Here is a 27,015-nt window from a genome sequence, read left to right on the forward strand (position 1 = left end):
AGAAGGATACATCTTACCAAAACCATTTACCTAGTTACCTCTTCCTCTCCCTGTGCACTACGTTCACACGTCAAGGTAGAAACACAGAAGTTATCCTCCTCAATTTCATTTGTTTCAGAAACAAAAAAAGAAGACAATGATTGAGAAATCTTACTTTAGCCACGGGAGAAAGACATTGATTTTGGGGTCACTCACCAGTTGTTTACTTGGAGAATTGTAAGTCCTGTGTCTTGAGCTAACTGTTTCTTCTGCTCTTCGGAAGGGTACGGATGCTAATGAAAACACAAATGTTTTGAAAGATGTATCAGAAGTTAAGAAAGAGTCACTTACGTCTAAGAATGAAACCACCGTTTGTGATTTCTTTAGTCTATGGCTTGATTTTCCTAATCACAGCTTTTTAATCATGTGGGGGGGGGAAAATGTGGGCAGAGACAAGAATCCAAAAACCTGCTTGTGCAGCCCCGTTCCTGCCACACTGTGGAGGCCAGTAGCACAGAGCACGGCAGCATTGCAGGTATTCAGTTTCTTCCATCAGTCAGGGACGCACAGCACTTTGGCGATGGGTCAGAAATTTGGTTGGCTACAATCACTTCAGTTACACTAAGGGAACGACTTGCGGGCCCATTTTACTTTACTTCTTGGAAAACCTCTGTGCAGCCTTTCTCCTACATTATCTTTGTGAGATGGCTCAATATAATCATTATTTCCTAGTTAATCTAAGATTATTGATAGTCAGTTTGGAAAGTAAGATCGTCCATAATCACAACTATTCTTCGAAGCCATGGCTACCACTTCAGTTACAGCAGAGTTTACTGACAGTTGTTTATGTTGACTCCTTTAAGGGACAGTGGAAGATTCTTTCATTTTCACTGGTTGCTGCTCTGGGTTAAGAGGGTCGCACAAAGTGACCACCCATCACAAGGAATCAATTATGTGCAATACAGAAATTTTACATTTTACCCTAAAGTGTGGGCAATAAGAGAATGAAGCCATAGGTTTCGGTGTTTTTTAATTCTTTACTTCCCATCACAACTCACCAACATTTATAACAAACCATCCTCCCATCAGCAAACCACTTTCCTCTCTCATTCTGAAATCAAAGATTGTTACTGTAGAATTGTACATTTACTTTGAGACACTGTACTGGCATGTACATAATTATAAAACATGTCTGTTAAATAGGTCTCTGCTCTAAATTCACTGGTTTTCTTAAACAGAAAAGTAAACTTTTATAAAGAATGTCAAAGTCATTCTTAAACGAGAAAGCCTTTAGTAATAAATATTTCCCATCAACGTTATTAAAGGCTGACATTAGGAACAACAAAGTATTCCATTCAGAGCTTTCTAATCGTTCCAGTGTTTGAGAGAGTGAATGTTTTTCAATCATCTAAGATTTTATTCTTCAGGTATTTCATCTTCTATAATAGCATACATTATCCAAAACGTGTGCAATTACTTATTAGCAAACCCAAATGCCATTAGGTTAAACAAAACCCCCTGTATTGCAAAAGGGGTTAACTAGATTTGTATTAATATAGAAGCCAGGCTTTTAATATTCTGCAAATGTTAACAAAGAAAGATGATAATGTTGAGTTAATATGGGTTAAGCATAAAATGAAAATAAATTTTTCTGATTGCGAGGTGTTGACATTTTTTTGGCTAGGGCCTCCAGCCTGTTCCTGAAAGCTGTGTAATTACAGAAGGCTTTTCCCCTCCTTCCCCCTCCTGCTTCGAGCCTACCCACATTAGTAATGACCCCTTCACTGCTTCAAAAACCACTAATGGTCTTCAGCATGGGCAAGAAAAATGAACAGGATAAATTGGAATCCACAGTCAGTAATTTGCATCCTATGAGGCTGCTTTGGCCACTCACACTCATTCCTGGCCATCAATCGTTGCCTGTCAGGTGCTGCACTCTGACACCATGACAAATACTCCTCCTAACACTCTGATTCGTCCAAACAATGTAATTGTCCTCTATTCTCCTTTTGGTAATGGAGATAATGAATGACTGCACAAACAAGAAGGATTGCTTATCACAGATGCTGGGGTGGCTTCAAACTGGAAAAGGCCTAGGGTACAAATTTTAATTGACTGAAAACACTGGTTGGAGGGAAAATGACCAAAAAGATCCCCAAATCCTTCTTGTTGTGGTATTTTCCTGACAAATTCAAGGGAGGAGCACCCTTTGACTTTTTATTCCTCTAAGACGTTGAAAGCCTAGGTTTCTAGGTGATGTGCCCAATGGAAATCAATTCTGCAAATAACAAAAATGAAAATAAAGACTCATCACGACGATGTATAGATCTGCATTGGTAATGTCATCCAGTATGCTGTTTCTTCATGCAGTGGGTTTTTTTTTTTTTTTTTGGTGTGCTCAGTCTTGTTCACTATTATGATGCATTTGCCCAAGACAGTTCCGACAAAATGTGGGTTGTGGTGTGTGTGTGTGTGAGGGAGACAGGCAGAGACACATACAACCATATATACACACACACACACAGAGAAGGTTTAGATGAAATAGAGGTTTAGGATGTTAAGCTAGTAGAAGACTAGGAAAGGGGAAGTTAGTATAGAGTCAATTCCTTCAAGCAGGACCGTACATTCAGAATGAGTAACAAGAATTCTTCCCAGTGTTTTATTAGAAATTAAGACAAATGACCACAAAATTACATAAACAGTGCATTTTATCTTGGGAATCCCTGAACTGTACTTTCACTATGAAAGCAGTTGCAAATTCCATCCACAATCATTAAAATAATTGGGACCTTACCAAAATTCACCTTGCGCAGATGGCTTTTTTTTTTTTAATTAATAGGGAAGACCATAATAACTTTCACTTATTTAAATAACGTTCTGTGGTTTTTGAACATTCATGATTCTATGCCCCTTTTATACAGGGAGTGGACTGTTTATCTGAAAGTGTTCTGGCAGTCGGCCACTGTATTTCTAAAATTAAAAAAGGAATGGAAAACAATCAGCTTTCAGAGGAATTGGAACCATGGCAATGTGTTTTGGATTAATTTACAAATATATGTATATATTTAAGGCCAAACTGTGGAACTAGAGAATTTCTACTACATGATCTATCATAGGCATTCTTCTACTTTATTAGAACAGACATCATATTGAAATAATAAACATGGGAAGCCTTCACTTCTTCTTTGATGTATATTGCTAAATGTCTGACTGGCTCAAATTTAAAATAAACTTTGGTATGTTTGCACTTGAAAACTGGAAGTAGACCACAAGCAATAATTTGTTGTCAGTTTCTATATGCTTGGACTGAGGCTATAGTTTAGTCTGTTCACTGATGGGGGCCAACCCACCCTGGTCCAGCGGCTCAGAGGTGGCTCAACTTACTCATAAGAACACACATTGTAACATAATAGTGATGATGATGATTCCCTTCATCAAGAAAGAACCGGCATAGGTCAAAGTTTTTCACATCCCCAAATAATTTAAAGCCACTGTTGAAGAGAAGCGAATCACAAATATCCTCTTTGAGTATCAACTGACAACTGTTCAAAAAGTTAGTAAGACACGTATGGCTCATGACTCAACGTAGACAGAAAATATTTTTTTAATTGCCTTTTTTCTAAAGACTCATTCGAAAGTGAGATATTACCTGTATTCCAGATACTGACCTTAGACTCTTTTTTTTTTTTTTCTCATCCCTTTGGGGTTAAACTGGTTTATCAAGTACATGCAAACAGATCTACAGTATTCTTAGAATGTATCAGTGAAACAGTTTTTAGGTGAAATCACTTAATGATAATTTTCTTTTGTGGTTAATCCCTCTTCATTTTTGTCCAAACTGGAACCAATTTATCATAATCTTTATTCCACGTTGAAAGGATTTATACTGATGTTTTAGAATACTTCAAGTGATATTTCTAATCATCTCATGAATTAGAAGTACACAGTAAATGAAAAAGGTAGTTTTTGCAAGGCTAAAAAATTGGAAACAACCTATCTGTCAAATGGATCATAGTTAAATAAAATGGGAGATTCTCATGAAAAGGTTTTCCCCCACATATTGTTGCATGAAAAAAGTAAACTGTAGAACAACATGTATTACCAATTTTTGTAAAATAGATAAACAGCTAAATAAATAAATTAATTAAATGCACACATATCTATGCTTGTCATGCAAGGAAAACATCTGGAAAAACACACACACCCCGTGCTCTGTACAACTTCATGTTGTATAGGGCATGGGGTGCAGGCTTTTACTTTCTGTTTATATACTCCTAGGTTGCCTGCATGTTTACTGCTGCAAACAATTTTTTTAAATCCAATATTAATTTTAAAGTAATATTAATTTATTATAATTATAATTAATTTATACACTCCATATTTTTTTAAAAACATAGCAATTTAACTTTTTATACAATTAGATATTCTCTTCTGTTATGGTAACTTTTTCACTGGATACTTTTAAAAGCAGGACACCTTGAGAATTAGTTCTTAAGGTTACTTTCCTACCCTATGAGTTCGACTCACTGGTCTATAAAGTTTACTAGATGAGGGCTTCTGTGGTGGCTCAGTGGTTGAGAGTACGCCTGCTAATGCAGGGGACACGGGTTCATGCCCCGGTCCGGGAGAATCCCACGTGCCGTGGAGTGGCTGGGCCCATAAGCCATGGCCACTGAGCCTGCGCATCCGGAGCCTGTGCTCCGCAATGGGAGAGGCCACAGCAGTGAGAGTCCCACGTACACCAAAAAAAAAAAAAAAGGTTACTAGATGAACTCTTGAAAGAACAATGTGCAATTTGTCAAATTTCTTCTGTAATGATGTAATATAGCCTTTGAGACAAATGATCAAGTAACTTGTTGGGCAGGTTCTTAGTTTCAGCAAATACTTGGAACTTGGTCATCATAATCACCACTTCCTTTTCCTCAATCCACCCCTAAGATACGACTTATTTTATAGAGTTAATTCAGGTGACCTTGAGTTTGATGATGCCACTTGTAGATGAAACCCTCTAAGCAATTTCTCTAATATGGACAATGAAACAGCATTGGGTAAATATCACTTATTGCTCTGGGACCAGGCTTATTGAACTGGTACAAATAGATGGTGCTAAAGGCCTAACCCTTGAAAAAAATCAATGCATTTTCATAGAATGTCAAACTTATTCAGTGGCCATTAATTTAACACCTTTTCTTATGTAAACAGAAATTCTGACGCCATGATTAGAATGTATACTGCAAATGAAATGTGAAAATAAAATTGGAAACAAGATATTTGCTTCCCACTAAATTCACATAGTGAGGGCTTCCCTGGTGGCGCAGTGGTTAAGAATCTGCCTGCCAAGGCAGGGGACACGGGTTCGATCCCTGGTCCGGGAAGATCCCACATGCGGCGGAGCAACTAAGCCCGTGCGCCACAGCTACTGAGCCTGCACTCTAAAGCCCGCGAGCCCCAACTACTGAAGCCTGCGTGCGTAGAGCCCGTGCTCCGCAACAAGAGAAGCCACCTTGATGAGAAACCCGCACACTGCATCTTAGAGCAGTCTCCGCTCGCCGCAGCTAGAGAAAGCCCGAGTGCAGCAACAAAGACCCAACGCAGCCAAAAATAACTAAATAAAATAAATGCATTTATAAAAAAAAAAATCACATAGTGATTTACTTGGTATTTATAATTTTTAGCCCTTCATTGTCCTGTCTTATTTTCACACCTTGTCTTTATAAAGTATAACTTTCTGAGAGTAAAGCCTTAGGTTTTTAAAATTTTTTTATTTCTCCCCCCACTCTGTCTCAGTGTCTTTAAAGATCTGTAGAGGGCTTCCCTGGTGGCGCAGTGGTTGAGAGTCCACCTGCCGATGCAGGGGACACGGGTTCGAGCCCCGGTCCGGGAAGATCCCACATGCCGCGTTGCGGCTGGGCCCGTGAGCCATGGCCGCTGAGCCTGTGCGTCTGGAGCCTGTGCTCCGCAACAGGAGAGGCCGCAACAGTGAGAGGCCCGCGTACCGCAAAAAAAAAAAAAAAAAAAAAAAAAGATCTGTAGAAAGAGTGAAAAAAAATAGACGTTAAGTTCTCATTCAAGCTTTGTCAGTAGTTCTGCCACCTTGAACAAGACTGTGCCTGGGACTTAGTCTCTGTAATAGTAAAATGAGGTTAACAAAGCTATACGTGGTTTATAAAATATCTATGGAGATTATAATAATAAAGTTTGTGATGGTTAGTTCTGAACCTCACTGACTCTCTCACTCCCTCTCCCCCCCCCCCCCCCCCCCACACACACACCCTCTCCTCTCAAGTTGTCTGAGCTTCTAATCACTACCTCAGGATGCAGGAGCAACCGGCAACCCTTTGCTCTTCCACTGCCAAGCTAACGTCGGGTTTCTACAGAAGCACTTCTACATGAAACATGATGCATCTCCTGCTTTGTGTTACTATTTGTAAATCTGCATTTTCTAGGTGTCTTATCCTTGTCCTATTTCTTGAGATCAGAACCACAAAATATTAGAGCTAAAAAAGTCTTTAAACAGAACCCTGTCTTGCGACCTAATTTATGTAGATGAAGAAACCAAGACGCAATGGCTTAATTAACACTCCAGGTCATAGAAACAGGCAGTGGTAAGGCTGGGATAACCACCCGCTCTACTGATATTTAGTGGAGGACTTTCCCATTCTAACATTAAAGTTTTTTACTGAAGTACCTTTTCCCTTTTCTTTTGGTAAATGTGCCTTGATTTTTTTTTTTTTTTTTGGCGGTACGCGGGCCTCTCACTGTTGCGGCCTCTCCCGTTGCGGAGCACAGGCTCCGGACGCGCAGGCCCAGCGGCCATGGCTCACGGGCCCAGCCGCTCCGCGGCACGTGGATCCTCCCAAACCGGGGCACGAACCCGTGTCCCCTGCATCGGCAGGCGGACTCTCAACCACTGCGCCACCAGGGAAGCCCAGAAGTGCCTTGATTTTACTTCAGGGATGTACTCAGGGCTTAGCCAATCAACATAGTTAATCATTCTGGCTGCTCTGAAGATGGAACCCAAGTTAGGTTAATGGGAGTCAGTAGGACTGTCAGTCAAAGGTGTTCTCTTTTCACTGGGGTTACTAAGTCAGTAGAATTTGTGCCTGGAGTTGTTGATGGCCATTATTGCCACCAAATGGACAGAGCCTGATTGAGAATGAAGCCCACACAGACAAAAGCAGAGCCAGTAGCTATAAAGAACAGACTTGTGCACATTTCTGCCCTTGGATCCAGCTTTATCTAAATCCAGCCGCCCTTTACCTTTCAGCTACTTGAGCCAATTTATTAGTGCTGACTAATACATATGGCACAATTCAGATTATCAGAAAATTTCTCAGTTTACTCCATATTCCCCTCCAGCTTAAAATGATCATTGATTTTTCTTAAAAAAAGAGAAGGATGGTGAGGAAACGGAGGGAGGCAGGGTGGGGGGAAGAAGAAGAGGCAAACCATTTTGCTTTAATCTAGATTCTGATCAAACATGGCAAAAATCTTGAGGATTTGGGATTTTTTAAAAAGTTGATCAGAGTTGTGATCCTAATAGATTAAAAAATCACCTAACTTGGAAGATAGAGATTTAAGCATGCAATGTATATGGAACTGTGAAAATTTTATATCTTTTTTCTAATTCGAAACCCAAAGTATAAGGTAGACTTTTTATAATGACCATAGGGAGAGTAAATTTCAGTATGCTTCTCTGTGTCAAGTTGAAACTCTTAAGGGGGATGCATATAAATTTGCTCATCAAAATACCTGAGAAACACACTTAGACGCAAAAACCGTACAGAAACCCAAGGCTGTGATCATGAAAAAATGACACAAGAACCGTTGCAATCGTCTGGCTAATTTAGCATTATTTGATTTAAGTAAAATTCCCAGCTGCTGAAGGAGTGCGTATTTCAAATGTGTGATCACAACATTCCCTTCCATTTCCATGATGCTGGTTTGTCCATCGTGGTCAGTCCAACACTGGGTCCAGCAGAAAATCCTCACTAGCCTGGACTAGTCACCTTCCTCCAAAATTCCTCCTCTCTTGTGTTTTTATTCACTCCACATTATCTTTTATGTATATATGTGTCCTTGTGTTATAGCCCTCGCTGCACTGCAATTCATTTGAGGACAGAGTTCAAGCCTTTAACCTTGAACCCTCTACAGCAGGGGTCCTCAACCCCCGGGCCGCGGACTGGTACTGGACCAGCACCCTGTTAGGAACTGGGTCACACAACAGGAGGTGAGTGGGGAACAAGCGAGCAAAGCTTCATCTGCCGCTCCCAGTGGCTCGCATTACTGCCTGAACCATCGCCCCCATTGCTCGCATTACCGCCTGAACTATCCCACAGCCTCCGCCTGCCTGCCCCCTTCCACCGCGGTGGAAAAACTGTCTTCCACCAAACAGGTCCCTGGTGCCAAAAAGGTTGGGGACTGCTGATCTACAGCACTTAGAATGTTTCCTACAGAGTAGGTACTCAGTACATACTTGTTTGTGAATACATTATTTCTGAAATTGACACTGTTTTCCATCAGGAAGGACTGACAGTGCCACATATATGATGCATAAAAACCCAGATAAATATGGGGAGATTCAGAGCGTCATTTGACTGTTTTACTGACACAGTATTTGGATATTTGAAAACATCTACTGAATTTTTCACTTTTCATCCAGATGTTTGGTGTCATGGAAACCCAGATTCTAGATTTAAATTAGCTGGGTTTTTTTAATGCCAGATGTATATTTGGGAGGCAGAAAATGTGGCTATTTCAGGAGATTCATTTCCACTTGAGTTCACGTGGAAGTAAACAGATTACATGATAATAATCACATCTTTTAAAATTCAGAAAATGTTGGAGAGATTTTAATAATAGTCAGATCCTAAGAGATTAACATGTTTGGTTGATATTTAGAGCCACGGTAGGAAGGCCTCATTAAAAAGAGCAAAGAGAAAAGCACACGCTCCTTTGTAGATAAGCTGAAGGAATACTGAATGAGCCTAATGGATTATCATACAGAGATTTTAAGAACAGTTATTAAATTATTATTATCAAGATATAGATAAAACGGAAAAATGGAGAAGGAATTTTTCATGAAACCAAGGTTAATGACTGAAAGGAAAAAAGCGTCTTAGGACTAAGAAGAAACACTTTGTGCATCTGCAAAGGGAAATGTTACATCTACCTACTGCAATGGTACAAAGGGAATTCATACCGGCAGGAGTGATACAATTAAAAGACGGTCAGAAACCATCAACACTCATTTGACTTCTAAACTTCCAAAGAGACATAAAAAATATATTAGAAAAACACATTTGCAGATAGGAGTCAGAATTTTAAGTGCAATGAATGTAATTATTTTCCCATTGACTGAGATTTTAAAGCTGAGCAGTCTTATTTTGAAAATAACAGCAATATATTCCTAAGGCTAGAGAAAGATAATTTTTATTTAACATTTGTTAGGACGCTCCCATGAGCTGCTTGGCCATGCGTGTTATGCTGCCTACATGTCTAATGGGTAATCTTACCAAATGAGCCAAAGGCCACAAATAAGGCCTTGACTCATTTAACAATCATTTCACATTTCCACACTATGACCAAATTAATATTTTATGGGGCTACTCAGTTCTACAGCCAGGCCACTTTTCCAAAAAATTGAAGTTTGTGCTTATTTATTTTATGGACCATTTGTTGCAATAGATTTTTCAAAACAGGTTTAGGCTATTTAGATTTTTCAGTGTACTGCAAAAGCAAAACTTACAGACTCAGAGTTTTAGACCTAGAAAGGACATCAGAAGTCATGTAACACAAACTTTCTCATTTTATGTCTAATAAAACTAAGGCTGGGCTTCCCCGGTGGCGCAGTGGTTGAGAGTCTGCCTGCCAATGCAGGCGACACGGGTTCGTGCCCCGGTCCGGGAAGATCCCACATGCCGCGGAGCGGCTGGGCCCGTGATCCATGGCCGCTGGGCCTGCGCGTACAGAGCCTGTGCTCCGCAACGGGAGAGGCCACAACAGTGAGAGGCCTGCGTACCGCAAACAAACAAACAAACAAAAAACAAAAACAAACACACAAACAAAAAAAAAGCTAAGGCTGACTGAAACAAAGTGGCTTGCCCCAAACTTTGTTGGCCTCCTCCTTTTTAAAAGATGTCCCTGACTTCCCCAGAAAGAAGAAGTTTCACACTCATATAATCTCGAAGAATATTTCTTACGGAACATGTTATTTCTACCTAGGAATTATGGATACCAGTAGGCAGATTTTATCCTGTAAGTTACTTACTATCCATATCCTATATATTCCTATGTCACCCTATATTTCTTCATTTGCCACGCTGCATTGCAAATACTTGCTTATTTGTCAATCTCGCCTATTGGACTCTGCTCCTTGAGAGCAGGGACTGGCTATCCATATTTTACTTCCAGAATCTAGTTCACTGCCTAGCATGCGAAAGGTATCAGTTAGTGCATGTTGAATTAATCAAGTTTGCGAATGGAAATAAGTGAAATGTTTGCATCCGAAAAATACTATTCTGAAACGAGAGAAAGGGAAGTCGGTTGAGGTGAAAACTAGATACCAAATGAGAAGGGAAATTTAAGGAAGGAGACACTTAACAAGGCAGATAATACCAACCTCTCTCCCACACTGAATATGAAATAGTGAAAATCAGCTCTTATTTAAAACAAGAGTATAACTTTATATATGTAGAGAACCAAGTGGAAATTGGCAAATTCAGATGGTAACACTAAGAAGCTGTGGAAAGGAAGTGTATGGGACTTTTAATTAACATTTAATTACTCCTTGTCAAAAAGGCTAAGCAGTTGCTTTAAAGTTATATAATGTCCAGACAATTGACATACTTGTATCTAGTCTTATGACAACAACCCTACTGAACAGGTCCAGACACAGTGGCATAAAGGACTGAATTAGAAGGAAATAAGTTTAGCTATTAATACATTACATTTCTTTAATAACCTGAAAAACGTCTGGATAGAAAATTGTGGGGTATCGGTGCTTTGTGTCCGCCTAGAGGGGTGGGATAGGGAGAGTGGGAGGGAGACACAAGAGGGAGGAGATATGGGGATATATATATATGCATAGCTGATTCACTTTGTCATACAGGAGAAATTAACACACCATTGTAAAGCAATTATACTCCAATAAAGAGGCTAAAAAAATTGTGCGGTAAATATTAAAGAATTATTAAACAAGTTTACAAGAAATAATAAACAATTCCAGTATGTTCAGTCCAATTTCATCTGCATGGACCATGCTATAAATAATTTTGTCTGATTCCCTTAACAATGCACTGAAAGTCTAACTTGACAAGGGAAAGCTATCATGGATTTAAAGAGGAAGGAGTTGTTTAAAGAAACAGGGTTATCTCTTTTTCAAAAAGTTATTATCTCTAGAGTAAGCAGTGGAAATGTTGTGGATATTATCTTCTTTGCTCATCTCAGAGTACAGGATAAGAGAATGGGGTTAATGATAAGCTAAAAAGTCATAAAAATAAGAAGAAAGTAGCTGTAAACTAATGACTTCTTGTGATGCATAGCAGTGGTTAAAAAGAAAACTTTAGTAGTGACTGACCATTTCTTGCACCATATTGTAGAGAAGGTTTTAATCAGAGTGGCTATGATGAAACAGAGCTCCTTAATGAGTTAATTCTTTCATTTTACAGTTCACCAAGATACAAACTCTAAGGTGTAAAACACTAGCATTAGGAAATTGGTTCAGAGGTTCCGAACTGGCTTCTTTTCCTAACATATACAGAGCTTCTTTTTGCATATAAATGAGCATGAGATGCAACTCTATACTTAGAGATATACTCTAAAAAAGGGGAAGTGGGCTAAAAAAAATACTTGACTTTTAAAAATTATAGCTCCATATTCTCTAAATGTTTCGGAATTTATCTGACTTTTAAAAGTGTGGGAGAAAGATCATTATGTCTGTCCAGAAATTATGAAAAAGTAAGCCGAAGATATTACCCAAGTGTTTACCTTAGTTAATCATGGTACTAGTAAATAAAGCAACCAATTGGTACCCTAATAAGAACACTCCTAACTGAGCCATCCAAAAAGGTCAGTTAGCAGTATTTATTTTGGAATTCCCCACACTTTTATCTTATCAAGTTGTTTTTCCTTCCCTTTTTTAGAGTGCCTGTTTAGTGAAAGCTAACTAATCCATCAAGATGGAGACAGAACAAGATACCGCCACAGCATTTATCTATCTTTGTACATATACTGTCCCCGTTCCTATTTTACCTAAGCTTTAGAACATGCAAATACTTTAAATAAAGAGTGTTTCTAAGCGGATGGAAAAAATCGATTTGTGAGTTTCTAATTTGTATTTAGAGCAAATCAACTCATCAGTAAGTAGAAGTCCTTCAAAATGTCTTTTGAACATACTTATGAGTATGTCTCTTCTGGTAATTAAATACATAAGATCATAAACTATCTAATCCATGTCATAAGCAAACAAAATGAAAAAAATATATGTCCATAAAAATATGCCTTTATGACTCTGAATATCTATTGACTAGACATTTACTCATTCAAGGTAAAAGTGATTAAATATTGAAATACCAAATCATTTGATAGTATTTAACCTTTTACCATGATAATTAAATGCTATGCTAAGTAAATCCGAATAAGTTAAAAATATGTGCACTAAGAGAAAATACAAACACAGAAATTAAAAGTGTCATGAAAAAACAATAAGGATATATGCCAATATATGTTAGGAGCTTGCTTAAATATTAGTAGGTGGCTATTTTCTTTCTAATTTGCACAGGAAATCAGAAAATATTAAGAAAAAGCTCCTCTTAGCTTGGGTAGCTAAGCTGACCTCGCAGAAAGTATCTGCATCTGCTTATCAACTTGGATAAAAGAAAGAGAAATAATGGGGAAATACTAAAAGTATGAATATTTGAAATTATTTTACTGGCCAATTTTTTCCAATCCATTAAGTGATAAGATTTTACAGAAAACAATAGCTACTTCTTTTTTTTTTTTTTTTTTTTTTTTTTTGCGGTACGCGGGCCTCTCACTGTTGTGGCCTCTCCTGTTGCGGAGCACAGGCTCCGGACGCGCAGGCTCAGCGGCCATGGCTCACGGGCCCAGCCGTTCCGCGGCACGTGGGATCTTCCTGGACCGGGGCACGAACCCGTGTCCCCTGCCTCGGCAGGCGGACTCTCAACCACTGCGCCACCAGGGAAGCCCAAATAGCTACTTCTTATTCCTCCTGCTTTGTATATTAGAAATTGGTAGTGTGTTTTTTCATTCTTAGAACAAATAATTCTATTTTTTTGCACGAAAACATTTCTTACAAGGATATAATAAGCCCTGAAAATGGTGTCTCCACAAAAATTGGAGTTTAAAAAACGGACCTTTAACGCAGCTGAATTCAACTGGTATGGACCACTATGGCCGGCATCTGCTCTGATTAGTTGAACATCCATTCTGATTGTTGGTGCTTGTTAAATAGTTTGGATATTACCCGTGGCTTTTCTTCATGATGGACAGAGCCCTCTAACACTTCTGATACCTGCTTGGTATGTTGTATCTTTAGCAGATGAATTTAAATTTGACCCATGTTCTGCCATAATACAAACAGCATTAATATTTCAGAGTAAGGTGAGTTGACCAATTGACCATAGGGAATGAAATAAGGTAGTTTGAAGTCTGAAGGCACCTTGAATACTCAGGTGTAACTGACTGAATCATATACATTATTTAAATATTTAAATAATTTAAATACTCTTATTGGAGTAATTGGAAATATACCCTCATGCAACATAAGCTGAGTGGGTTTAGCTCTCTAAGGAGTTAGCAAAACACTTAAGGATTGCCACATGGCAAGAAATAAACCACAAATGGCCTTTAGATTCTAGTGGAAAATCATGAAGTAAATCCAAGGTATTATTCTATGTACATTCCATGCAAGTATTGACTGTGCTTTATCTAAATAAGGACATTTTCTTAGGCCAGATAAGACAGAGTAGTTTTTAGCAAGAGGTAAATAGGAGGAGTCAAAAATTATCTCAGAGAATTAGAAAATGTCAATAAAAATCACCATCAACTCATGACTCTGATCCTCCATATACGATCGTGACTTGGATTTGATCTGAATATTGGAGGAAAGTAGACTGACAAACTCTCCTCCTTTGCATAGTCCCAGCTGACAACCAGTATCTAACAATCAGACTTGACGATCAGTTTCTAACCTGGCAGAAACTAAAGAAAAGACTTGTTCAATACAGGTGTTAGAACATCTAAAATTTTTATACAGTGAAGGAACTACAGAAAGGGAGGAAATTCAGAAGGAAATGTATAAACCCCTACTTTAAAGGTTTTCATCTTTTTTCTAAACTAACCAGCCAATTTTGAAATGGCCTGGGAATATACTAGTATAAGGAATGAATAAACCTGTGTACATTTTTATCATAGTGATAGTTGTACAATTCTACAAACATTGATGGATAGATGCCAGGTCCTGGGCTAAAAATTTAACAAGCCAGGGGTCTGGAGCAATGAAAGAACTGCTAGAAATTGAGATGGGTATTTTCACATTTGACTGGTTATGTTCTCTTTTCTTCAAACTCCTAAACACATTCTCCCTTTTATTTTAAGTGACTGGAATGCTAAAGATGTTATAGAACCTAGAACCATTCTCTGGAGACATTCCTTTTCTTTAACCCCTTGGACATTTGGGAATACAGTTCATAATAAGTATAAATATTGTAAGCTGGATTACTAAAGGAGCTTGCTATTTGCTAAAGTGAATTCTTTCATAAGATAATGTTCTTGCAAAGCAATTAATACCCCCAGTGGACTAATGCTCTTCTATTTTTTTTAATGAACAAATTTAGATGTTTACAAGACATGCCAAATGAAACATTCTGATGGATTTATTAATAAGCGCTTGGATTTTCACTTGTGCTTTTCTCACAGCTGTATATCCAGCTTCTAGAAAAGTGCTTGGGAGAGCAGTACAAGCTCAATAAATATTTGGTAAATGGGTAAATAAAGGAATAATTTTCAGTGCTTGGCCTGAGACTGAAGTATGGAGTGTCTCATTTCAAGTGCACAAGGGAAGCAGGAGAGATATCAGCGTTTAGGCTTTTACCTTCTCACATTCATAGTTAGAACCACCTAGTTGGGAGGAGGCTAATGGCAAGGGGATGGGAAGTTTCTGCACGTTACAGATTTAAAAGCATACTCTCTGTCGATTTATTTACACTACTGAAAATCTGAACTGTTGTTTTTTTTTTCCCCACAAGGAATTATATATTTCTAGGCCCATATTGACTAAGATCTAGGGGGAAAAACCTATAGAAAGCCCCACAGAGCTTACAACAATTGTCTAGGCAGAAGTATATGGCTGTCACACTGAGGCAGTAACACTTTCCATGATTTAAACCCTAGTGGATAAACATTTGAATTTAAAGTGTAGATACATTTGGGAAACACTCAACCAACTCAGGAAACACATGTGCTATGGAGCCATCAGGTCATACTTCAGGTGGAGCCCTGGGAAATTTTTTGGAAAATACTGGTAGAAATAGAGTGGAAGAAGAGAGAGAGAGTGCATAAATCCATTAGCGATTGCATTTATAGTTCTTTCCATCTGTCATTTTCAAAGCATTTTTCTAATATTAGCTGCTGAAGTTCTAAGTGCACATGGCTCACATCCATTGTCTCATCTCACTTGGTAAAGGTAAAGAATGGAATGCAGGAAGCATAAGTGACTTACCACTTGTCTGTGATCCAGGCATAATTAAATGCAAAGACTTAAGCCTTGAGTTCTCAAGGTCTTTCCCTATGCTGAAAATCTATGAGGCCAACTATTTCCTAGGAATATTTTTTTTGCCTTTCAACAAAACCTTCATTCTTACTCTCTATGTAGATTAGAGAGAAAGCTTACAGTGTGAAAATACTGCTGAAGCTACCCATTATAACAATCTATTATATTGAAGCCTTGACTGTACCAACTCAAGGCAAGAAAGGCCAACTTACAGAATCATGTGACATTGGCAAGATTTGACTAATTGTGTGAGGCCTACAGTTGCCATCAAAACCATGCAACACAATGGATTTCTAAGATATTTGTTTCGGTTTTACCTAAGCAAAACGATTTTGTAGTTTAATTAAACTCATACCTCTCTGTTTCTCCAGAATCTAAGTGACATTTTAGAGTCTGCTTATGACCAAGACAAATAAATGGTCTAAATCATTTAACAAAATTGCCTGAAGAAATTAATAGCCATAATTTAGGAAGTTGTATGGGAATCCTAAAGAGTTACACCATTAGGTCAGTTATTTTAAACTTTAAAATAGATATGTGCCTCTCACTAGAACACAAGCTCCTTGAGGACTGGGAATTTGAAAGAAGCAATTAGAAAAATTTCATTGAGTGAACTCTGTCCCTACCTAGGCTACACTTGCACTTGAGTTAAGAGAGTTGGAAGTCTGGAAGCGCCTCATGGCTAATGCCTGCAACACACCGTGATAATGACCAAGAGACTAATCATTCAAGTGAGAAAAAGGTTTGGCAAATCCAAGGAAAAAGGAGCTCACAGTTATTCGTGCAGTGAAATTACAAGAAAAAAAAAAAAAAAAACAACTTATAAAGAAATGCAGGCCATATCTCATGAGGGGAAGAAGAAACTAAAAAATTTAAGAGACAAAGCCAGTCTATACAAATTAGAATAATATATGCACACATCTCTAGAGAAACTCTATTCTATCACAATTAATGCAGAGACTGCAATCAAGCCAGGCTAATTTCAATAGATTCCAAGTTTTGAACAGTTCCTAGACTATCCAAGTGGGAATTTGGCCAGGACGCTGGGGTTAATAATTCATTTTGAGAGAGGCTAATTCTTTGGGAAGCAGCCCACTCTGCAGGAGGAAACATTTGGCCCATGTGAGCAAATCTGCTCTTCAAGATCACCCTCTATTAGCTCCACAAGACACTTTTTTGGAGGGGGGTTGGGAGTCAGTTTACTTTCTCATGCGTATAGAAATATTTATCATGTTTTTAATAATATATTTATTAATGTCAGAGAAATGATTCAAACATATACATGAAATGTTTGTATTCTTAAAGAATAATTTTTACACCAACTTTCAGTTACCACGATCAGAGTGTAGGGTCATCAGGAAAAGCACTGTGGCAAAATATACAGTCTCTGGAATCAGACAGTCCTGGTTTTAATCTTGGCCTCAAGGATTAGTAACTGTGAAACTTTGAAGAGGCTACCAAACCACCCTAGGACTCAGGCTCATCACTCATAAAATAGAAATATTAACAGTGCCTACCTCAGAGGGGTCTCATGAGGCTTAAATAAGTCACTTATTAATTGAACAAACAGTTAATTCAGTGCCAGGAACTGTTACATGCACTGGGAATACAGTCATAAGCAAAAGAGACAAATCTGTGACCTCATGGAACTTATATTCTGATAGGGAACATAGGCAATAAACAAAAACTAGAATTTGCCTGGAGGTGATAAGTTTTATTAAAAAAAATCTTCATTGAGGTTATTTCTATACTGAGGTAGACAGTGACTGGGAAAATTGATCTTTTATACTGGGTGGTCAGGGAGAGCATTCTGAGAAGGTGACATCTGAGCAGACATTTGCGGAAGTCAGCGTCAGCTAGGAGGCGGAAAGAGCAGAGCAGGAGGCCAGGGTCCTACAGCACAGAGAGGGGCAGAGTGGAAGGATGGGGCTGGAAGGGCAGCCAGTGTAGACCATCCCAGGTCTTGTAGGTAATCTTAAAGGACTGAAGTACTAACATGTTGTCTGGCACATAATAATTAAGCACATAAATAGTAGCTATTTATTTATTCATATTGGGTAAATAGAGTCACAAATCAGAACCCCTCATCGTTTCCATTGCTCTGCCATGTCGTTGGAGATTTCCACATCAGTCCTGTTATCTTAACAAAGCTAACTGATACCTTTCACATTTTAAATGCTCATGGATATCACCAGTGGTTCCAAATATAAATGTTCTCTCGGGTGTGTAGTTATTCAACATTGTATTTGCCTGTTAACTGGTCTTAAAAGTGAGGGGTTAACAGCAGGTGCAAAAAGAATCTTCAACTGGGGCATGTGTAGTGGGAGATAAGTTAGTACAGTATCCTTTGTGCTTTCCCCAGGAACAGCAGAAATTGGGTGTTACTTCATACTTAGCTGATCTGGAAGAAAATCTTCCACTGGTTTTCATGTGTCTTAAATCTGACTACAATTCAATACAAATCACCACCGGCACCCATGCAAGATATAGCATGAGTCATTCATACTCCTCCCAAATCTTGCATGGCTCCATGTCACCAATAAAACAGATTTTTGGCCTGTAGTGAACGGCCTTTCACGATCTGGCCTCAACCCATCTTTCCAAACTTATATCCCATTATTCTACAGAACACATGTAAAGTCCTAATCAAACCACACTGGCCTCTTTGCTCATTTTATTCCTATACTGCTGCCATCAAAACGCTTCCCATATTGTAGATATTTCAAATGGTCACCATTATTTTGGGCTTTCTTCCCATTTTATACGCACAGAAGTCTATGCTTCCCAGCCCCTCTGCACCTCTCTTTTCCATGAATTGGGCAGGACCATGTGACTAGTCCTAGACAAATGACTGTGATTGAGGGGACATGCGCTATTTTGGAGCTGACGAATTCACTTGCTGATGTGAACTCCCCAGGCCCTCTCTCTTGCTGCTGTAATCAAGGGGCTACTTGTTGGGAGGTGCCAGAAGATGGAAGGACCTTACAGGCTAAACTTGCATATGGAGGACGGCTGCTTCAGAGAGTATAATGAATGCATTGCTGACCTTGTGTGCCCAAGAAATAAATTCTTATTATGTTAAGCCACTGAGATTTTGATGATATTTGTCAAAGCAGCATAACATAGCCTATTCTGATTGATATGCCATTCTTTAAGATCTTCTTTGATCACCACTTTGAAGTGATTCTTACCCTCTTTTCCTAAAAAATCATATGGATAAATTTTTATTTTTTAGATACTGATCAATAACTGCTTTGTAGGAAGAATTAGCTCTATTGAAAAGGATCTTTGATGAGCTTGGGGGCTGGGAAGTGGGGGTTGAAATGAATTTTCCAAGCCTAGAGTCTAGTGGCAGCCAAGCTTCTTGTCAAAGCCGGGAGCTACTACGTCGAATAATGGGCTGACAAGCTGTGTTGAGAGCTGCCTAGGAGAAGAGATGGAGAAATGAGTAAGGTTAAAAGGAAATACCTGGGGATGAGATGAGTATAAAGGGAATTTTTCAAGTGACATGTGTGCTGTGTGATGTGACACCTCCCCATGACACTACAACTCTTCAGTAAAACTAGAGAATTGAAAAAAATCCTTATATGGTTGGGTTTCTTGAGGAAGCTGATGAAGTAGCTGAATTTGGCATCACGTTTGTATAGATTTAAAACAGATTCACTTGTGTGGTCAAATCAATCAGCTGATATCTGAGTCACACTTCATTATATTCCTCAAGTAGGACAGATCTTGTACTACTTTGCGTTACAGATACTGGAGGGCCTTGACTTCCCAAAAAGGGAGTGAGGTCTTCAGTGAAAGAAACCGTACTTCACACGTCTCTGCACATGCTTAATTCATAACTTTACAGTAAAGGATCCCAGTCAAAACGTACTGATTGAATAGATGACTGCTACAGATCAAAACCAGTCCTCTTCACCTTGTTTTCTCATCCTGAAATGTAAACTGGCCATGACGTACTCTTTTATTTTATTTTACTTTTTTGCTAGAGGCAGTTCAAGAATATTCTATGATATTTCTGTCATTTTAATTTGTAAGTGGTAGCACATAATTTAGGGCCTCATCGGCACAACCTTGCTAGTTAGACATTGTTGTATTTCTTCTCTCAGTCTGCACTCTTAACTGCATTTAATTATCTGAATTTTCTCAGTAGGAAGAGAAAGAACTTCCACAAAGGGTGAGAATTGGGAGGAAATGTAGATAAAAATGAATTTCACTATCTCACTTCCAGCTTATCTTCTCTGTCATCAACAGTGAAGTCCTGTTTTTGTCTCTTCAGAAAACCACATGACATTTGAGAATCTTCTCCTTTGCTGCACACATTTCAGAACCATCTGGAACACCTTCCTTCCTTCCTTCTCTCCACCTCCCTGATCATCCATCCTTTTCTTCAAATACGAAAGTGTTTTTTCCTTATCTGGCTTGCTTTTCCTATGTTTCTGGGCTCTTCCATTTTATCTTAATTCTTTGGTTATTTGCAGGTAGCATTTATATGAAGACGAACTTACACATACAGGATAGTTTGTAGTAAGTAATACTTTGAGATAAATCCTCTGTGGTACACGTTGAAAATTAAGAATCGACTTCTCTGACTTCTAATTTCAAATATTAATGAGAAGTAAAAGAGGCAAAGATAAGCAGGCCAGTACACATCAGTACATGAAGAAGCACTAATATAACACCGATAACTAATAACAACACCTGTACCGCTATTTCAAAATTAGCATGTTTGTGCTCTCAGTCAGGAAGCCTTGTGTCTGCACAAGAATTAATAAATTAAACACATACCTATAGACTTTGAAGACCTTTTCATAATGAAAAAAGGGTAAACTAAAGCTTCTTATGACATAATACTTGAGAAGAAGATTTGTCTTTTTTGGCCTATTTTTGCCAAAAAAAAAATGTATAGATAAAAGGAAATGATACACAGCCCTCTTCTTCAAATATTTCTTTTACTTGTCACAGCTGATAAATTTTAGACTGTTGACACAGACTCTATAATAGTAACCTATATATGTACCCAGTCAGGTTTACAAAGAATGGGTTCCTGGTTAAAACCTTTGAATGTAATATAGTTTTGTTTCAAACTAAAAACATTTAAGTGTGTTTCTCTCTCTCTCTCTCTCTCTCTCTCTCTCTCTCTCTCTCACACACACACACACACACACACACACACACACACACACTCCCACTCCCACTCCCACTGCAGTAAATTAGCGATCTCACAATTTGACAAATCTGGATTTCAACACTGCCCGCTGCTATACAAGTTAGAGGAAGTGTCCACATTACTGTCCCCAACATAGCACAAGGAAAGTGATTCCTCACCCAGACAAGGGGCTCCTGACACTCGTCTTTATTGCCCCATCATAAATTCATAAAGGGATGTCTGCTGTAACCACTTGGCAAGTTCACTGCATAAACATCAACACCAATTTAAAGACTTGTGTACACATCGTAAACTAGAGAATCTTTATACAAAGAAATCAGATAAATCAAACATGAGCTGAGGCTTAGGGTAAAGCAATTAAAACTTTAAGTTAAGGTGGCTGCAGGGGTGCATGGTATCACATTAGAACAGATAATAGAAAATGTGTTAACGCAACTACACTATGTGTAATTAAATTAATTAGTAACATTAAATGTGTTTACGGTAGCATCACATCAACAGATAAATAGATAAGAAACATTTAAAAGTTGTAATTTTCCCGTTTTATGTTCTATCTAAAGAATAAGCAAACAAACAAAGAAACAAACAAAACACAAAAACCCTCAAACTTCCAAGGAAGTTGATAAAAATAAAACAGGGAGGGGATGTAAAGTTGATTTACTTCCCTCTGGCTAGTAATGGAAAAAAGGAATAGTCATAATATGAAAACCTGTTTGGCCATGTTTCATTTCCTATAGCCTATTGAAATATTTTGGTGCCAACCCATTTAATTCTAATACCTTGAAGGCTGGCATAAAGTACCTCTAAGGTACGTTGTTTTCTGAGCAAGTATTTGCAGTCAATCCCTAACAAACGCATAAGCATCACCTGGTAATACAAATTTTAAAATATTTAAAACATCCAAGGAGAGTTTTGCTGAACAAAAATTAGATTGTCTATATGCCAAAGCTTCTCATCGGCTGAAAGCTGGAAGCTAAATTTGGCCATAAGAAACTGGCTTGGAACTGCAGAAGTTCTGGGGCCAAATTCAGCCCTGTAGTACTTGTATGCCTTGTTACACAAGAAAAAAAATAGGTCTGTTCCAGTGATAGCAAGACTGTCATTTATTCATCTCAAAAGCAATAAGATCTTAGAACAAAACCTCTGTAACATAAAATGCTTTTAAGTTCTCCCGGAGGGGGACACAATATACACAATTTATGTAAAAAGAAAAGGAATGAAAGCTAAGTATTCCAGTTAAGGGTCAGAAATCAATATTTCTTTAACAGCCTAAGCAACATGCATTACTCTTAATACAAATACTTAGGAGACTTTACATTCTCCATAAAGGGGAATTTTCACATAATTGGGGTTGAAAGTGGCAAAATATGCCCTCCCAACTTAGTTTCTATGGCTGAAAAATAAAAAAAGAATATATTTGCACAGCATTTCACTGATGTTATCATCCTTGGTTAAAGCTTCTTACCTAAATGTCCTCAGTGTGAAGCAACAGGTAACTATAATACATTTTAATACATCTCAATGTAATGTGATAACGACCTTGCAGTATCAATATGAGGACCACGCAGAAACAGGAAAAAAATCTGAACATAAAACTAATTGTACGGGGATAATAAGGATGTGGCCTTTGTTTTTAGATGGATGTTTCTGGTGATGTTCCATTATGTTGTCAATAAAAGGGTTTTAAAAAGAAAAACTTCAGTTCAGTGGCACAAAGTTATGATAAGATGAAGTAGGTAGATCATGGACCTTAAGAAATAAAGTATAACTAAAAGGACTGAGTTTTAAAAAAAGATATACCCTAACTAGTTTTTGAGCATTAACTGTGGCCCTCTTCCAATATGTTCTCTGTACTGGAGGCAGAATGATCACTGCAAAGGACTGATCTGATCTTGTCACTCTTCTCCTTGACAGGCTTCAAGGGCTTCCCGTTGCTTCCGGGCTAAAGATCAAAATGTTTACCATGGCCTTCAAGGCACCAGATGATCTTGGCAGAAGCCTCCAGAGTCACCTTGTGCTATGGTCCAACTGCCATCTCCCCTCCATCCACACTGCCTTTTCATTACCACAACTCTGCAACTCTTACTCCTGCCACAGGACCTTTGCACCTGCTGTTGCTGGCTTCTTTCCTTGCAACTGATCCCCCACCCCCAAGGCCTGAATTTTCTTGCTTCAGAACTCAAGTTAATTGATGCTGACCTTTCCGATCAGGTCAATTCCCTCTTAATATATACCCTCAAAGCTCCGTAGGTTTCTCCTTTTGGGCACTTACCCTTGCTGTCCTTTTACCAGTCTATAAACACCACAAGGGCAGCATAGCTGTATCTATGTTTGTATTCACCACTATTTTATTCACCATTCAGTGCCTAGCATGGAGGGTGGTTCATAAAGGAAGTACTTGATAAATGAATGTGGATTGAATGAGTGAATGAATGAGTGTCAAGGTAGATTTAAGGTTCCTAAAAAAGCCCATAAGAGCAACCTGAAGTCACTTCTAAGCAGCTTGAAATTAAGTAATAATTCAGAGGCTATATATCAGTACCGGCATGGCTCAATGGATAGGACTGAATGATTCAATTGTGGTTGGTGAGGCCCAGATGAAGAAGTGGGGAAGGATTATCAAATAGCACTTCTGCTACTCACAGGATCCTTAAAAAAATGGAACAGGATCACATTTGTTAGATCTTTTGCTTGTGCATGGCTGTTTTCCTTAGCCAAGCTGACTCAGAAGTTAAACCTCTTAGAAGAAAAGTTATCCACTTACTGGGCTTTTAAATAAAGAAGCATATTAATTTTTCTCCCCATTTGGAATAAGTAACGAAATAGTGGTCATCCACAAAGAATCTCTAACGTTTCTCTCCATCTGTATGTACTTTTTTGATAAGAACTATTTTTAAAAGTTCATTTATTAGCCTTGTGACTTTTAAAAGTTTTTATTCTTCCTGTTCTTTCCTTCTTTCAATGATGTGTTGCCATATGGTCCTAAGGAGTCCTAGGGACATTACTAACCACCACCATCTCTCTGGGTTTCCAAACAACCTTAATATTTTTAGGGTTTAAGATTCAAGTTTGGGCTTCCCTGGTGGCGCAGTGGTTGAGGGTCCGCCTGCCAATGCAGGGGACGCGGGCTCGTGCCCCGGTCCGGGAAGATCCCACATGCCGCGGAGCGGCTGGGCCCGTGAGCCATGGCCGCTGGGCCTGCGCGTCCGGAGCCTGTGCTCCGCAACGGGAGAGGCCACAGCAGTGAGAGGCCCGCGTAACGCAAAAAAAAAAAAAAAAAAAGATTTAAGTTTATAAGAAACTCTCTTTTTTTCTAAAACAGAATTTAGAGGACTCAATTGTAGATGATTCATAGAGCTACTTGTTTTCTCTGTATAAAAGCAATGAAGAATTCCCTGACTCCTGACTTTGAAACCAATTTCCGTTATCCACAAATCTGTTGAAACTGACTCTCTTGCTTAGCACCAAGAAAAGATTTCTTTGTATAAGCTAAGAACTATCTTTTTTCGGGCCTCTCACTGTTGTGGCCTCTCCTGTTGCGGAGCACAGGCTCCGGACCCGCAGGCCCAGCGGCCATGGCTCACAGGTCCAGCTGCTCCGCGGCATGTGGGATCCTCCCGGACCGGGGCATGAACGCATGTCACTTGCATCGGCAGGCGGACTCCCAACCGCGGCGCCACCTGGGAAGTCCTAAAAGCTATCTTTTAAATCAGTTAAGTACCTTCTAGAATTAGTTTGTATTTGCATGTGTGCCTTGTACTTGCCAATAAACACCAACAGAGCTGTAGGAAAAGACTGGGCTTTTTTTTTTTTTTAACATCTTTATTGGAGTATAATTGCTTTACAATGGTGTGTTAGTTTCTGCCGTATAACAAAGTGAATCAGCTATACATATACATATATCCCCATATCTCCTCCCTCTTGCGTCTCCCTCCCACCCTCCCTATCCCACCCCTCTAGGTGGTCACAAAGCACCCAGCTGATCTCCATGTGCTGTGCAGCTGCTTGCCACTAGCTATCTATTTTACATTTGGTAGTGTATATATGTCCATGCCACTCTCTCACTTCGTCCCAGCTTACCCTTCCCCCTCCCCATGTCGTCAAGTCCGTAGAGAAAGACTGGGCTTTGCTTTTCACTTGGCCATTAGCAAGTCATCTCATCTCTCTGAGCCTCCCTTTGCTCATTTATAAAATAGGATAATAATACCTCACATGTCATTGGCATGGTTGGGAAAATGATTGGAATGATGATAATTAAATAAAAAGTTAAAATATCAAAGCTAAAAACTGTAACTATACTTTGCATTGAAAAAAAATCCCTAAAAACTAATGACATTGTTTTTCTATTATTTTAAAAGCACTAATAAACCATTTGAAATATTTGTAAGATCTATAAACCTCTGATTTCTAAAATTGATCTTTCATAGCTTGAATATGATGTGCTTTGTTGTCCATGGATACCTGGTAGCATTTATAATTACTATTTCTAAACATCTAATTTAGCAATATTTTCATGTCAGCTCTCCTCTAGTTATTTTCCATATATTGTTTTCCAAACGAGAACATTTCCCATCTTTGTCTTTGAAATCATCTTACTACAAATCAGTCACATTTCTACTTCCTAGAAAGCTGGAGAGTGTCACCAAAATTTCTGGTAAAGATAAACCCTCGTCTTATTTTGTACTGTGAAATGCCTGGTCTTCATGATTTTAGAAAATTCTACATCAGGACTGATATCGAGTCTACAAAATTATGTTTTCAAACACCAAACATCATATGGAAATGAAAAAAAACAGATTTCAAACTTCTAAGTGTTCATATCTCAAGCTCCTACCCATTTCATTTGTCATCTTTTTCCTTTCCATCAAGCCATAGAAGTTTGACCTCAGGAAGGTCAATAAGTGCCGTATTTCATTTTAATATTTTTATACTCCAAAAATCAAATTGTTTATATTCTAAAAATTAACAGTCATTTTATGGATACCAATACCTCACTGATTTCCTATATTCTCCCAAATTCCTAAATCATTTCAAAGCTATGACATGCCATGTTAACAGTTAAAAATATGAAAAATAGAAACAAAAAAGGCAATTTCCCAAATAGAATGCATTTAATCATGTTGAAATGAGAGCTCGTCCTCTAGGGCTGACCTTTACCCCATCTCATACTTCCTGGATTCTTAGGTTTGTGGCCTTGGCTTAAAAGGGTTAATGTAGCTAAATCAAGGATCAGATGGACAATGGGGCATGAGAAACTATGTCCTCCCGTTAAATCTGTAGGCCATGCTGGGTCAAGAACAGAACAGTCTTTTCCTTGTCTCCGGCTTTTCTGGTATTTTTCGGTGAGAAAGTGAGTGAGTATAAGATAGACACACCCATCAGAACTGTTCTTGGCACCTTGTATGTGCCAATCAGGGCAAAATACTTTTTAAAAAAAAATATTCCTAGTAACACATGCTCACAAGAGCAGAGTCAGTCTCATATTTTCCCAAAGATCAAAATATCAAGAGATGGGAAATCCCTCCTAGAACAACCTTATTATCTAGACTAAGGCAAGCACCTGGGGAATTAATAGCTGACATACCTCATTTTAAACATCTACCATATGTTCGTGGAAAATACCGCTACGTTACTTATCACTTTCTGTTTTTCTTTCATTGGTTTATGTTTTGCCTTGAATAAAAACCGCATGAAAACACAGTCTTACGTTACCAGGTATGTGGCTCCTCCATGGAATAGCTCAATAACATTTTTAGTGTTTTATTTATGCAAACAAAAGTGCTCCTCAAATCAGTGTAGGATGAACTGCTTGACGAGTGCTGTTGGAATTTCAGTAAACTTTTCCCTAACATTGCCCAGGTGCAGATACACCCCAATTGCTTTTTTCCCTTTTTGTTTTTTAAAATCACGTATCTGTGTTTCGGTGTTCTTCAAATTTATTCAAAGCAGCGTCATGAAATTTCTTAAGGCAAGGCAGTGAGTTCACAAAAACTGAGTTTTTTTTAAGCGTTCCGGGAATTTACTGAACGCCTACCACGTGCTATAGGCTTTGCACACACTCTCATTCATT

At 38.6% G+C, this 27,015-nt stretch overlaps 1 protein-coding gene across 8 annotated transcripts in view; it reads right to left on the reverse strand.

Moving 5' to 3' along the window:
* Positions 1-27,015, reverse strand: part of MEIS2 (Meis homeobox 2) — a 200,981-nt gene that overhangs the window by 59,403 nt on the left and 114,563 nt on the right. For all 8 annotated transcript variants that reach the window (XM_033851424.2, XM_033851426.2, XM_033851425.2 and 5 more), the window contains one exon: positions 196-272. In XM_033851424.2, the coding sequence (XP_033707315.1) occupies positions 196-272 (77 nt within the window). The remainder of the gene's footprint in view (positions 1-195; positions 273-27,015) is intronic.

Source organism: Tursiops truncatus, chromosome 2, assembly GCF_011762595.2.
Source record: "Tursiops truncatus isolate mTurTru1 chromosome 2, mTurTru1.mat.Y, whole genome shotgun sequence".
NCBI lineage: Eukaryota > Metazoa > Chordata > Mammalia > Artiodactyla > Delphinidae > Tursiops > Tursiops truncatus.